General features: G+C 35.4%; 3 protein-coding genes across 3 annotated transcripts; 1 reads left to right on the top strand and 2 right to left on the bottom strand.

The window, feature by feature from the left end:
- The first annotated feature begins 7,630 nt into the window (after nt 1-7,630).
- LOC108196367 (uncharacterized) lies at nt 7,631-10,472 on the top strand. Its single transcript, XM_017363624.2, has 4 exons — nt 7,631-8,068; nt 8,418-8,520; nt 9,792-9,953; nt 10,068-10,472. Exons 1-4 carry the CDS (start codon nt 7,779-7,781, stop codon nt 10,230-10,232), a joined length of 720 nt encoding a protein of 239 aa, XP_017219113.1. The 5' UTR covers nt 7,631-7,778; the 3' UTR covers nt 10,233-10,472.
- A 1,709-nt stretch (nt 10,473-12,181) lies between these two features.
- On the bottom strand, nt 12,182-13,650 carry LOC135147783 (probable carboxylesterase 8). Its single transcript, XM_064081330.1, has one exon. It carries the CDS (start codon nt 13,454-13,456, stop codon nt 12,488-12,490), a length of 969 nt encoding a protein of 322 aa, XP_063937400.1. The 5' UTR covers nt 13,457-13,650; the 3' UTR covers nt 12,182-12,487.
- Nucleotides 13,651-14,464: 814 nt separating this feature from the next.
- Nucleotides 14,465-15,626, bottom strand: LOC108194861 (probable carboxylesterase 8). The gene is given in 2 exon segments (XM_017361799.2): nt 14,465-15,079; nt 15,082-15,626. Coding segments are annotated over 2 exon segments (978 nt in total). The 5' UTR covers nt 15,545-15,626; the 3' UTR covers nt 14,465-14,564.
- Between the last annotated feature and the right edge of the window lie 6 nt (nt 15,627-15,632).

Here is a 15,632-nt window from a genome sequence, read left to right as displayed (position 1 = left end):
ATAGCCTCGTAAGATGTCATCGTAGACGTTATCGTTCGTAATAACTCTCGCCCATGTAGTCCACGTTCTCATGCTTCATCCAGTTGCCTTTGAAGTCCATAACACAACACGTAGCATATCTCCGATTTTCTGAATCGTCGCCCTGTGGGTTATGGGCCCACCTTGTCCCGCTTACTTAAAGCGTCGTCGTCGAGGACTAACGTTCTAACTTACTCGTAGACATCATCTCTAATAACTGGACTCAATTCCACGTACTCTCTATCATTCACTTCTCACCTATCAACCAATCTCTCCTTCTAATCCAATACAACTCATACTCTACACTTACTCTTCATATCTTCACTCAAAACAATATACATCTTCCAAATATCGGACATGGTCAACATACTATGAACCATGCATTTATATCATCCTCAAATCAATATGATACTCCATTTTCAAATATGCAGTATAGTCAGAATACTCTGAACTCTGCATTTTCACCATTCTCAATTCAATCATTCACTATCAAACTCTTCTATATAGGTCTAATACTGACCTTTCCCACAATTCACCATCTCAATTAATCAACATACTAGAAATCATATGTCTAAACTTAAGAATCCTAATCTCTTTAGATATCCACACTTAACTTGATCATCTAATTAAACTCTATGCTTCACTCACATCTCTAGACTATTCCTAAATAGTCCGACCATACCTCTATGTGAGGTTACACCACATTCTTCTCTAGAAAACCTATAACTATAATCTATATTCTAATTTCAAATACTTATAACCTGGCTCTGATACCAACTGTGACGGTCCGAGAATCCGGGGGCCTGGATTCTGACGTCACCACATAAAAACCTTTTTAAAACACTTTCGAAAACCTGTAAATTTTTTTTTTATTTTTTTATTTTTAGATAATAAAATCAGAGAATTTAAAACCTGAAAACATTTAATAAAAGATTTGAATGAGAACATAAATCGAATGATTTCAAAACCTGAATTTCAAACTTGAAAGCCATAATAGGAGAATTTCAAGAGAACATTTAAACTTTAATAACTGATTCGAAAGAGAACATTTAAACCCCCTAAAAGCAACAGGATCGCATCCAGGTTACAGTATTGAAATTAGAATCTACCACTATTATTACACAACATCTCTTACCAAATCAGATCATCTTCGATAAGAAGAATCACTGTCAACTATTCCAGCTTGCACCAACCTCATCAACTTTCCTGAACACTCCTCGACCACTGGATCCTCAACTCTGTCTCCTCGCCTAGCATTAGCCTTACTCACAATCTCAATCAATCATCTCATCTTTAAGCCTTTCTGAAATGGTTAGAAAGGAATAGCAAGGGTGAGCAACAATGCTCAGCAAGTAATAATAAACAATGATAGTTCTGAAATGATATAATAGAAGTTCACGAGTTCAAGATATAAGAGGATTCAACCTGAGTTCATGAGTTCATGGTATTGTATAGAATGATTTACAATACCTTGCAGCATTTAAACTGAGAAATTCAATCTTTCCAAAGAATTATTGAATTGGACTATCACATTTTAATTAAAACCAAGGTTAGGCAGCTGATCAGTTCCGCACTAACCCCGAGCAGGCCCCGCCATGCTCTATCACTGGATCCAAGGCACTCATTGGCCTTACATGACCACGAATCTGGTCCACAGGTTTATATAAAAACAATAATCCAATTCTCTAATTCAATTCAAGAAGCCAATGTAAATTAACAGAACATCATCATAAATATCATCAACAACAGAATAATTTCAATTCAAACTTTGATAATAATCTATTCATAAATCATGATCCATCATTTCATAAATCACAGTTCAGGAAATCCTCAACTATTCAGTATCCTCCATTATCGGCTAAGCAACTGAATTTAGCCTGCTAAACCAGCATGACAATGGCGGGTTGAATAATCAAGAAGATCCCAATTCATTCAAAGCTCTAACTATCACTGAGCAACACATGCTTCAATGACAATCTGAACTTCAAATTAATTTGTAAAACGGAAATTCTTTAGAAACTTGAAGATTAGAAAGAATGGTTCAGAATACTCGCACTTTCGAACATTGAAAAGAAAGGTATGAATACTTGAAACATATACCAAAGGAATGGATCAGAATATTTGCAATATATCCAAGAGAAAGGTTTAGGATACTTGCCTTAAATCTGACTCCAATCTCACATCTCTATCTCATCTTTCAACTTTCACAATCTATGCATCTCGTAATCTCTAGACCATCTCTAGCTATACTCTATTCGCCACTTCGCTTCGCTTACTCGATTCATCCCTTATTCGCTTTGTAACCCCACGTGACTTTCTGAACGTCTTCGGGCATACACGTCTCGTCCAAATCCTTAACGAGAATAAGATAATACTATAGTCACTAAATAATATATCGCATATACATATCACGTATACCGATACTCACTTATACAACCCTTTAAACTCATCAAATATCACTTAACACATAATCATGCTTTGACTCTACCATATAGTCTAATCATATTCCACATAACATATTATCAATTAAATATCATATAAATCTTATCGAAAATCCGACATCGTCTCGTCTATTTATTAGACTATCCACCTGTTATCCTATCTCAATCAACAATCAACCAACCACATCCAATCACTATAATTCATATGCTTTTATCCGATATTTATCAAGACACGACACTATGTCATTCAATCATTTATCACATTTATGTAATACTAGAACAACCAGATAGTCCATGCAATCTCAATTAATAGCAATTAAATCACATATAATCATATTCTACACATTTAACAACAATTATTCACATTCTATACTCCACCATATTACTATGTCACATTAAAATAGACTTTATAAGCTTTAATCCCTTTTTCGTTTCACTCCATTCTGAATTACGAGTCAAAAGTTATGAACAAAACTGTTTTCTTACTCTCTATCGGCACATAACACATCAAATAGATAGTAATCTTCATATAGCACATAAGGTTTCCCACCCCAATTTATGTCAAATCAACTCTTGGGTTAAAAATGATTTTTCGGGAATTTTCTGGAATTTTTAAACATTTTTCGGAATTAAAATCGATAAAAGAATCACTTTTCGGATAAATAATCAAGTCCCAAATACTTGAAATTGGGCTTGAAATCATTCATAACAATTATCGAGCCTTGAAAATAATTTGGAAAAATATTTTAAAGCTCGAAACTATTTTTCGGAATTTTTAAATCAAAAAGGATTAATTAAATCCAAATAATTAATCAATTAAAATCAATTAATAATTAATTAAATTAATTAATCAATTAATATTTAAATTAATTGACTAATTAAAATAATTAATTACTAATTAAAATTAATTAACAAACTAATTTAGATTTATTTTTGAATAAAGAAATAATTAAAAACTATTTTTGGAATTTAAAATAATTCAATAAAACAATTTTAGAAAATTAAATCAAAAGGTTTATTTTGTAAACTTTTGAAAGTTTTTGTCCAGGGTTTAAAGTGTAACTTTCCAAAAGTTCCAGGGGGTAATTTGTAATTTTCAAAACTCGAATACAATAACTTCATCATCTTCATAAGTTGGGTGACCAAACGGCACTTTGTCGCCGTTGGCACCCCTGACTCGCCGGAATCGGCTAAACAGGCCTCGGGCGGCCACCAAACTACGCATAACTCGACTACCGATCACCAGGAACCTACACACTTGATCAGAATCACCAATCGTCGCAAAGAATGGCCGGAAAATCGAAGCAAAAACCCGCCGGCGAGTTTCTTTCGAAACTCCGGTGACCCCTTTCCGGGAATCCCACATAACTTTTGAACATACCCACAAGTTCCTCTCTTCACGCTCTATCCAACCATATCAACCGATTGCTCATGTGATTAACAGATAAGAAACGCCCAAATCTCAATTGAAAATATTCATAACCCACGAAGAACACTCAAGAACACCTACTCAAGAATTAAACCACTGTTTCTATATGATTCCGAACCCCAAATTCAACATATAATATACCAAAACGACGAGAAAAACACGTTCTACAACATGGAATCATCCAAACAATCAAACAAACACGTTTACAAAAATCCACTATTTAAATCATAATAATTCGAATTTTAAAACTTCAATTACTCCCTACCTGTGAATCTCATGTTGTTTTTGATGATTGATTTGGGTTCTACTCTTCGATATCTTCGATTTGACTATTTGCACGCTTGATTCTGACTCCAATAACACCTTCAAATCTTCGTTTGATTATGAAGAACACCGCTCGATTTCTCTCGGTATTCGTGGAAAGAAACTGGTGAAATGATTTTACGGGTGAAAATAAGCTCTAGAAAGGTCTATTTATATTTACAAATAATTGGTACCCCTTTGGATCGTTTATGACATGAAAATACGTATTTAATAGCTTTATATTAATAAAGCGGGGTCCAATCGGTACTGGTTTTCGAGATAATCATCAAAACGGGGCTTTTTAACTCAATTATTGGTCTGCGGGTCCCATTGCAATTATTACAAGATAAGGATGAATATAATAATCAAAATATCTCGTTTCACGCTTATCGAGACAAACTGGATAATTATCAACAATTAAGATACCCGCAAAACTCCGCCGGACCGACTCCGAGTAAAACCGTACTCCGGATCGAAAAAGTCAAAACACGAAAACTGTCCGGAATATTCAAATTAGGCTAAAGGTGAGTTTTCTCGAAACTTTCGGGAATAAAATCGTTGCTCCGTCACGAGTGGACGGTTTCCAAAAAGATCAAATAATTAATAAATAAATACAAATATACGCAATTAAATCTGTAAATCGATTATAAAATCATCTAACATTTCATAAATCGATACAAAATATCCAAATAAACTACATTTTATCCTGATCATATAGAAATTGAAATATCTCAAATCCGAGCACATATGAGCGGTTAATTAAATAAACCAGATAGTACAATATTCACAAAAATTCATGTATTAATCATATAATATCCGTTATTAACCACAATTAATTAACAAACAAATTCACCAATACCACTTAATCACATAACACATATTCACATAATATTCATACAGAATTTTCAAAACAATATATGAAAATCAGTGTTGAAAATACAATTACGTATCAATAACACAATAACCCGGGGTTTAAATATAAAACCTTGAAAACTCACTAAACTGGAATAAAATATTAAATCTTATTCCCTTCTTTGAAGAAAATCACTTTTAATACTAATAAAAATATTTTTAAAAATCCGGGTCATTACAGTAACTGACTATATATAGAGCTGAGTAGTCTAACTAACTAACAATAATTACAGCTAGCATTTCTATTTACGGTAACAGAATGAGAAGGTGGTGGACGTCCAGATACTTCCAGGCTGTTATGCTGAGTTGGACTATGCTGAGCTGGAGTAGTTGAAGCAACTGGAGTAGTGGATAGTTTAACATGTACAGTTTTATGTTCAACTCTATTATAGTATTTTGCTTACTATCAAATACATTTCATACTAACACCTTTTCAATGAATTTTTATTGTTCATATCTTTAGCTCATCTTTTTTAAAAGAATTTGTGTTTCTGTTCCCATCTACATGCCATTTTCTTGGTTTTTCAGCACAATGTTGTGTATGAGAATTTTCTTTACGGGGGTGTATTCGATTACACCCACTATTTTCCTCCACTATCTCAAATCTATTATTAAATATTGATAGGTCCCACCACTTTACCCACTTTTCATCTAACTTTACTCATTTTTTATACATTGTCTTGGTCTCCGTGTCCCCCTCTAATGTAAACAATTGAGGGGGACGGAGGGAGTACATGTTTAGTTGTCAGAAGAGAATTCTGAGCTGGTTGGTGCCTCTGAATTGTTCAAACAAAAATCATGTGGCTCTGTATTCCTGAAACCATCTTCTTTCTTAACATTTCTTGCTGTCTTTCTTCGTTTAAGTGCTTTGTAATCTAAAAATAAAGCGAGAGACAAACAGTTTAATAGAGTCATCTACTAAAATATAAGCAGTAAGTTAAGCATTTTATTATATAATATAAAGAATGTTTACCACCATATATATTAAAAAAAATATAGCTATCCCACCTCATGTAACTCAGATAATTTTAATATCCTTAATCTCAAATAAACATTCACCTAAACAAAAATGTAGAAAAATTATCATTGATCAGTAGAAAATCAATAATTAACAGAATACATACATAAAACCCAAACAAAAAAATGATAAACAAAGATATGCATATAACTAATTAAGCCTCCAACCTGCAAATCTCCATAAATATTATCAAATCATGAATATGAATAAACATAGTATGCAAAGTTAGTGTATCGTATACAAAAAAAGACCTAACATTGACAAATTTACCATATTTTTTTCTTTTGGACCAATCATCAAACACTTTGTCAACGAAGTTTAACCTGCAATTATAAGACTTAGAAATCATTAGAAAATTAATAATTGAATAGAGATTATACTGAAGAAACACTACGAACATAAAAGAGAGAAACGTAACAGAATTGACAGGAAGAAGAAGGTAGGAAAAGAAAGAGACAGTACGCACAATATACAGAGAGATAAGCAACTTCTATAATTTGAATACATTCTGTTTGAATTTGAATACTTGAAACGCAAGTAAAGCAAATAAAAAAATGAAATTCGTTTGATTTGAAAACAAAGCTTCCAAGAGAAGCTGCAGAAGTTTGATAGTACAGATGTGTGACCGAGGCTTTAAACACATAAGCAATAATAAGCTGGGCCAGGTTTTTTAACAGACACGTATCAAGTGGCATTTTTGCAATTTAGAAAAAAGTCGGGGTCAATTTTTTGGATGGAGAAGTACTGTAGTAAACAGGCTTCAGAAACTATAATATAGATAGATAGATAGAAGATAGATAGATGAGTAGCTTTAATGTCTCGAGATAAGTTGCGAGTCAAATCTGGATGATCCAATATTACAGAGGATAAAAGCCATGTTTGAAATATTTGCTTGCAATATTTTGTAAGTAAATAACTCGAAAAGAAGATAGATATCTGAGTTGAAATCCAAATAATTTTTTTAAACCGTCCATCAAATCTCCGTGACTTGTTCACTTGAGTTGAGACTCAAACAATCTTTCTGGACGAACTATTAACACTAACAATATTAGGATGTCGGATTATATATTACAAATTCGAGAAACAAAATTCCAAATATTATATCCTAAAAGAATGGTATCAAATATCGCATGAGCACTAAAACAGAATATCGGTTAGCGTATTTAAAAAATACAGAAAACACTATTTTTAGTTGTGTTTTTAACCCAAAACATTATTTTAAATTAAGTTTTTCCAAAAAGCAATTTCAAATGAGATTTTCAGTTGAAAACACCCGTTTTTGAATTTTGAAACAATACTTTTAGTGAGCACGAGTGGATAGTCCAAGTGATGGATTTATCCTCTGTTGTTCCGAAAGACCCTGATTCGACTCTGGCTCATCCGAAAATTATTAGAAAAGATACTAATTTGTAAGACATATAAGTCTGCATTGTAAAAAAAACAATATTTTTAGCCATTTTAATAAACATGATATTTATGGCCATTTTTGTTAATTGTGTGAGATATTGCGCCAAATTGATACCGGTGATTCCCGTGAAAAATTGAAGATCTGGAATAGAAAGGAAATTTTTATTTTCCTGCGTCGCGTTGGATAGAAGAAACACCAAAAAAAAAAAAACCAAACCATCTGAACATCTGAAGACTCTGGCTTGCATAAATGGCTACTCTGAAACACTCAAACGCACAGATACCAATTGTTAACCGTACCAACATCATCATCGTCGTCTTGTTGTTATTATTAGCTGAGATTGATGAAGCCCAGGTTACAATTCCAGATAAGTATGATGGGTTTGTTTATTCATTGCCGAAGGGTCCGGATTTCATATCCATCGAAGCTTTTCTCGACCCGGTTTGCTCAGACAGCAGGGACTCTTGGCTTCCACTTAAACAACTTGTTCATCACTACCCTTCTTCTATCTTTCTTATTGTTCACCCCTTCCCTTTACCGTTAGTATTATGATGCTTCTGTTTTTACTTTGTTTTATTTTTTATTATAATTTCTTCATGTGTATGATTCGGATTAACTTTTTGTTGTATTCTACCTCATGTCAAGATGCTTGAATATAAATAGGTCTTAATTGGGAGGGTAATTGAATGATATATATATATATATATGTGGTTTTATGTTTTGTTGTATTCTACCTCATGTCAAGATGCTTGAATATAAATAGGTCTTAATTGGGAGGGTAATTGAATGATATATATATATATATATATATATATATATATATATATATATATATGTGGTTTTATGATGGAGGTGCTGAATTATAATTGATGCTTTTTTGAAATACAGTTACCATGACAATGCTTTTATAACGTCGCGGGCTCTACACGTTGTAGACAAGATCAACAGTTCTGCTACTTTCGGTTTATTGGAGAAGTTCTTTGAGAACCAGGTGCCAGAAATGCTTATTATTATAACCTTATATTAGAAAAGAAATAATCAGCTTTCCATGTCTTTTTATTATGATTTTTTTGATAATTATGCACACTCGCACACCCATGTTGTCTTATCTCTCGATAAAAGAGTGAGGTTGATTCTGCCTAACCACCGATGGTATGCCATTTCTTAATTTGTGCAAGATAATACAAACTTGGGTGAATGTAATATTTTTAGCCGTATCTAATCAAAGAACGTCAACATTTTCATTCAATCATCAATATCCAACAATTGCTTCTAGTTTCACACTTGGTAACTTTTCTCTGTATTGATTGTTAGAAATAAGAGAAGTTCGAGTATAACAAATAACTGATTGTGTGTGTGGTATATATAGATTTGCTCGTAATTTAGATCACTCCTTTTCAAGCTTTAGGTTACCATCTTTTTCGAAATGGTCTTGGCAAGAGAAGATTTATAGTAGTTATGTGTCAATACAGTGATATAGGCATTTCATAGTATACTTGCACATTCACCAAACGCAGTATGTCATCACATTAGCTTACTTGCCAAAAAAGAAAAATGTTAGCTAGGAGCACGGCCTCGGATACAGTGAACAGGACACGTGGATATGGGCATTTGCCAATCATCGAAGATTGGGACTCGGCAAAAAATAATAATAATATAATAGTATAGGTTTATATAGGTCAAACATTAATCAACTTCATTCATTATGGTAATAAAATTGTCTTTACAATAAGTGATAATCAAATATAAGACTCATTCTAATGCATTTTCATTCTTAGAAGAATGCCCATCTTTCGTAAAAAGAATTATGGGTGTATGTATAGAAGATAAAGATGCGAGAAAAAGAAAAGAGATGGAGATAGAGAGGCTTTGAAAGTAGGTTAAAAAAAGATTATTGGGCCTTTTTAAAGGTCCCGAGTCCATGGCCGTGTCGATGGCGAGTTTACTGCCGAATGTCTGTTGGCACGCCCCATGACGAGTCGGACTCGTACTCCGCTGAGTCGGTTGCAAGTCTCTTAGTCGGTGCCGATTCGCCGAGTCGAGGCGAGTTGGACACGCATACGGCACCCATTTTGAGCAGTGTTTCATAGCATGTTAGCTTCCAATCCAGTGATTCTTTTTCCTATAGGCAAGTATCTATATTGTATCATAGACTAATATGATCATATAGGGTTGTTTCCTTTAAATACAAGGCCATTTCGTGGAACACTTTCCCTTTTGTCTTACTTGAAGTGTTTTGTTGCATGTCACTTATTCGGACAGGAGAGGTTCTACAATGCTCAAACCTTCAACTGGTCAAGGGCATCTGTTGTTGATCTTGTCGCAAAGTTTGCAGCCAAGGCAACTGGTCTGTCCAATAAGTCAGCTATTCAAGCTGGTTTTGAGGACAGCACAACTGATCAAGCAACAAGAATTTCTTTTAAGGTAATATTGGACGTTATATGTGTGGCCTTATCCTTTTACCTATTATATAATAAAATCACTTTAACTCATGACATTTTCACACTAAAGGGTATTTGTCTTTGCTCTGTTCTACAGTATGGCTGTTCAAGAGGGGTCTTTGGGGCTCCAGTCTTTTTTGTTAACGGGTTTGTATTACCTAATCAGGGCACACCTGTTGATTATGAAACATGGAGAAGCATAATCGATCCATTACTTGACAAGAAGGGAATTACTAGACAGGATCTTGTACAATTCTCTTGATCTGGTAGAACATGTTTCTGGCATATCTTTTGTTTTTAACAGGTGGTGTTGTCTGTACAAACTCATTTTATTAGCATTGTGAGAATAAGTGAAATTATTGTTGTAATTTGTACCCGTGCAGAAAAAAATAAGCCTGTTAGTTTGTCATGCTCATAAAATGTATTTATTACGGTGAGTTGCAGTATTATTTTGATTTTTTCCTGTAATTCATTCTAAACCAATATAAGGTTATTATTCTTATATTATGTTTATGCCGTCTTCACCATTTCAGCAAAATTGCTATGGTGCATTCGCATATTAGAATCTTGAGCACTATGAGATAAGCTCAGCTGGTAAATTCTTATCTCTTGTTGTCCTGTGTCCTAGGTTCGATACTCACTCACCCTGAGATTTGTTATAACAGATACTCATCTATAAAGCATATAATATATTATAGTGTTTGGAAGTTTCCCTTGAACATCTAATGCAATGGGGATGAAACCACTTCCAGAGAGGATTAACAGCCAGGCTCTTCTCATTAGCTCTGTCTATCTGATTGATTTAACCTTCTTAATTTACAGAAATTAACAACACCATAATTACTTTGTACGTGCATCAGCGTGTCTTTATAAGTTTGGATGTTTATGGTTTCTTGTATCTTTGCTCATATCCTTTTTGATGAAGCGGCTGGCTATTGGACTACATGCTATTGGATATGTATATTATAAATACCAACTATCGCCAAATATCCCAAGTATTCTTGCTCATATGTTTGGGCAACCTCAATTAAGTATAGACGTGATTATAGCATGTCTTTATCAATTTTTGTGATCACTCTGAAGCAGCATGAAATAGAAGAGTTGCCAGTAGTAAGGTAATACTACTCATTGATCCTTTGTCCCTGGTGCAATTATACCTTTGTGCCCTTGATTCTTTTTAAATCAATAAGCTGATCTGACCAAATCATATCTCTTGATAAGATGAAATCGCTGCTTATGAAGTCCAGACATGTTAATGGGAATACTAATCCGTATTAATCATATTGTTTTCTGTACTTCTTTTATGTGTTCGTATGTAGGTGTTGAATTTGCTTAAGATTGTTTGATTAAGATCTATTAATACGAATGGTTTGACAAATATATTGGTTATATTGCTCCGTTAGAGGTTATTTCCGAGACAGTTTGAGCCATTTTAGGAAACAGCATTGAGCGGTATTGGTTTTGATTTCTAGAAATGAAAAACATATTTGCCGATTTGAATAAGAATTTATATTTCCCCCCGCGAGAATGGGGCCTGCTTGTGCTTCTGCTTTCCGTTTATGGTGCAGCTGTGATGGCTCATGGTGATATTACTAATGAGTATTTCTCACAAAACTAGGTCTTTTTTGTCACAATGACACAGGGTTTCTTGAGGAGCATCTGACAAGTTATTTCTTAGTGATTTTTTTCATACCTTACATCTCAAATGCTATGGCGCACTTTTGACTAACTAATTGTTCTAGTGGGACTTTCTTTTGATGAGGACCAACATTTTGTGTTCGAGTATGTCCCTGAATTCCACAGGTGATTGCTTCTTATTGTCAGTACATTTCTATAGGATAAAACGCATTGTTCATTTTTCTTGCTTTCATGCCATCTTTTCAGTAACTATCTATTTTTACCCTTATACATTTGCCAGGACCAGGAAAGACGTTCTTTCTGAGATCAAGATTGATGTAATCCAACCTGTGTGAGAAAGTATTGTTTTTCTAGATAAAACTCAATTTTTGTTAATAGAGTACGTCGTCTATGCTTGTATAACATGTCCTATGCTATTATGGTATTCTTAACTATAATAGAGGACTAAGTCTGATATTGTTCGGATGCTTTTAATGCTTACTTGGAATGATGACAATTAAGGATCTGTATAAATATGTGCAGGGAGCTCATCTGTTGTAGCTGCAGTATCTTCCCATTGGAAGGAATGCTCAATGACCGTGCAACACTGATCAGCCAGGATTTCATATATATTGCAGGTGTAATCTGCCTCTCTTATATGCATGTTCTGTATCTCTGTGCTTCAAAAAAATACAGTTTAACAGTGCTCGAAATTTTACATACTTATACAACATCTTTGGCAATTTATACGCATGGCTGCAATGTTAAAGAAGATTTGGGAAGATAGAGGTATTGTTAACATCCTATTTGCATTGTCTGACAATGTTCTAAGCTTTTTATTAATGGGCTACTTTCCAGCAAGTAAAATATCAATAACATAACATATTAAACTTCCTTTGTTTAAGCGTAGATGAAATCCTTGATCTGTGAAAACAATTCCTTCATCTTGCTTTCATCAAATACATCTGCACCATGAAAACCTCCGTCTTGGATCTTGGCCACCACGTGCACCCCACTGGCCTCTAACATCTTCACCAACCCCTTTATTCTATCCACTAGCGGATCCCCTTCAAAACCTCTTATCAAACACCTTGTTAACTGTTTGATCTTCGGATTACATTTAATTAATGGGTTAGAATACTCGTGGTCGCGATCAGATCCAAGTGGTAATGCCAGCTGCCACATCAGATCACTGACATTCAGTGGTAAAGATGGATTAGTGCTTAACCTTTCTTCAGACTGGGTTCGTTGAACCCCTCCGAAAAAGGGCTGATTCAGTATTATCCCTTTGATCTGGACTGGACTGATATCCGCGTCCAGAGCACTTAAATTTGCATGGTAAGCAATATTACCACCAGCACTGGCACCCATAATATAAACGTTGGAATAATCAGCTAACTCTTCCATCCACGGATCACGGCCATTAACTTCTCTAGCTTGATCACGTACCCACATAACGGCCTCCATTGCATCATCATACGCAGCTGGAAGACGATGCTCTGGCGCTAGACGATATTCAACGCTTATGATCAAAGCAGGGACAAAAGCAGAACCGTAGGTCCACATTTCATGAAAGGGAGCTGATGCCGCGCTACAAACAACAAAGCCACTCCCATGAAAATCAATGATGACCGGAAGCTTGGCAGCGTGGTTGGCAGGCCGGAAGAGGCGGAGAAATGTTATGTTTGAGTTGTGAAGATGAATGTCTTTGGAGAGAGCGAGTTGGGTTTCAGAGGGTGAGTTAGCTTGGAGTTGGAGTGTGGGAGGAACGCTGGGGAAAATTTCAGATCGGGTGAGTGAACCGTCTGGATTAGGAACAGCTTTTAGGTGCTTGTAAGCTTCGTTAATGGCAGAGGACTCTGTTTCCATTGTGTTTCTTTGAACTGCTGAGAAATCTGTTTCTGTTGCTGTACAATTATTGAATAAAGTGGTTGCAGCTACAGATACAGAGTTATTCAATATTTCAATGAGTACTTTGCTTGACAATTATTTGACAAAAAGATAACCGATGTAAAACGGGGGCGGCGCGAGAGATGAGCGATTGCAGAGTCCCAAAAATAAAAGATCCCAAATAATGATTTCATGTATATATGCGTATTGAAATTTAATACAAAAATATAGTTATACGTGTCAGAACTTAGAAGTGTTGGTCAGAACTGTTTTTCACAATATATGCAAGAAGACCATGTGAGTTTTAAATTTGAGTATGTTTCTTGTTTATATTTTGTTCTGAACTTTATTTTATTTATATTAGTAGAACTTAGGATTCCTAGTATAAAATTTCACACAAGAACCCAGTAACATGGCCCTTCCCTGTATGCAAGAATATGTAATCAGATGTTTTTAATTTACAACATAAAAATTATTAATAAAGTAAAAAATTTAAATAAACTAATCTGAGCAGTCTAGATTAGGGACCATGATGGGGACCTGGGATTGGAGTAACATGACTGTTCTTACCTGATATACCATGCATCTAGAATTATTAGGCAAAGGACCGCTAAGAATCGATGTTCATGTTCAGAGCTGTTCTCGAACCGAGTCGAGCCGAGCCGAGTTTTTATTTTTTTTCTAACGAACTGAGCCGAGCTGAGCTGAACTTTCTTCCCAAACAAAGAAACGTGTTCGAGCTCGAGTTTGTTACCTCACGAGCCAAACACGAGCTTGTTCGCGAACAAATTCGACCCGAGTCGAGTTTGTTGTGTTATCGAACAGCTCGTTAAAATACAGATATTACACAGAATTAAAAAGATTAGCTCTTTTTAATGGTCTAACTCGGCTTCTCTGTTAAGGAATAAGAGAAGGCATGCATCATGCAAATTTATTTCTTTAAGGTCTGAGGAGATAAAGCACTGAAAATAAATGAGAGCCGCAGAGTATAAACAGAATCAATCTTTTAAAGAACTCAAGTTGACAACCAGTAGTCACTTACTGCAAACATATTAACAACAACATGACATTAGAAAACTTGTATTGATCAAGAAGAGTAAATGAAATCCTTGATCTGTAAACACAATTCTTGAACCTTACTTTGATCACCACTTAACTCTGCACCATGAAAACCACCGGCTTGGATCTTGGCCACCACATGCACCCCACTGACCTCTAACATCTTCACCAGCCCCTTTATTCTGTCCACCAGTGGATCCCCTTCAAACCCTCTCATCAAACACCTTGTTAACTGTTCGATCTTCGGGCTACAACTGATTAACGGATTACAATACTCGTGGTCACGATCAGATCCAAGCGGTAATGCCAGCTGCCACATCAGATCACTGACATTCAGTGGTAAAGCTAGATTAGTGCTTAACCTGTCTTCAGACTGGGTTCTTTGAACCCCTCCGAAAAAGGGCTGATTCAGTATCAGCCCTTTGATCTCGACCGGACTGATATCCGCGTCCAGAGCACGTAAACTTGCGTGGTAAGCAATATTACCACCCGCACTGGTACCCATAATATAAACGTTGGAATAATCAGCCAACTCCTTCATGGATCACAAGTGTCGACTCCTCTGGCTTGATCACGTACCCACATGATGGCCTCCATGGCATCATCATACGCAGCTGGAAGATGATGCTCTGGTGCTAGACGATAATCAACGCTTATGACTAAAGCAGGGGCAAAAGCAGAAGCACGGTTCAGGATTTTATGAAAGGGAGCTGATGCAGCGCTACAAATCACGAAACCACCCCCGTGAAAATCAATGATAATGGGAAGCCTATCAGTGTGATTAGTAGGGCGAAAGAGGCGAAGAAATGTTTGGTTTTTCATGTTAAGTGGAACGTCTTTGGAGAGAGCTAGTTGGTTTCCAGATGGTGAGCCAGCTATGAGTTGGGGTGTGGGAGAAACGCTGGGGAAAAATTGAGATCGGGTGAGTGAACCATCAGGATTCGGAACAGCTTGTAGGAACTTGTAAGCTTCATCAATAGCAGAAATGGCTGAGGAATCTGTTTCCATTGTGTTTCTAAAAATGGCAGAGGACTCTGTTTGCGGTGTTTCTATAAATGGAGTCGTTTGTTTGTCTTGGATCAATTGATAGTTGTAT

The sequence above is a fragment of the Daucus carota genome, chromosome 7 (assembly GCF_001625215.2).
Source record: "Daucus carota subsp. sativus chromosome 7, DH1 v3.0, whole genome shotgun sequence".
Lineage (NCBI taxonomy): Eukaryota > Viridiplantae > Streptophyta > Magnoliopsida > Apiales > Apiaceae > Daucus > Daucus carota.
The sequence above is the reverse complement of the archived record's forward strand: the minus strand, read 5'-3'. Positions and strand labels throughout refer to the sequence as shown.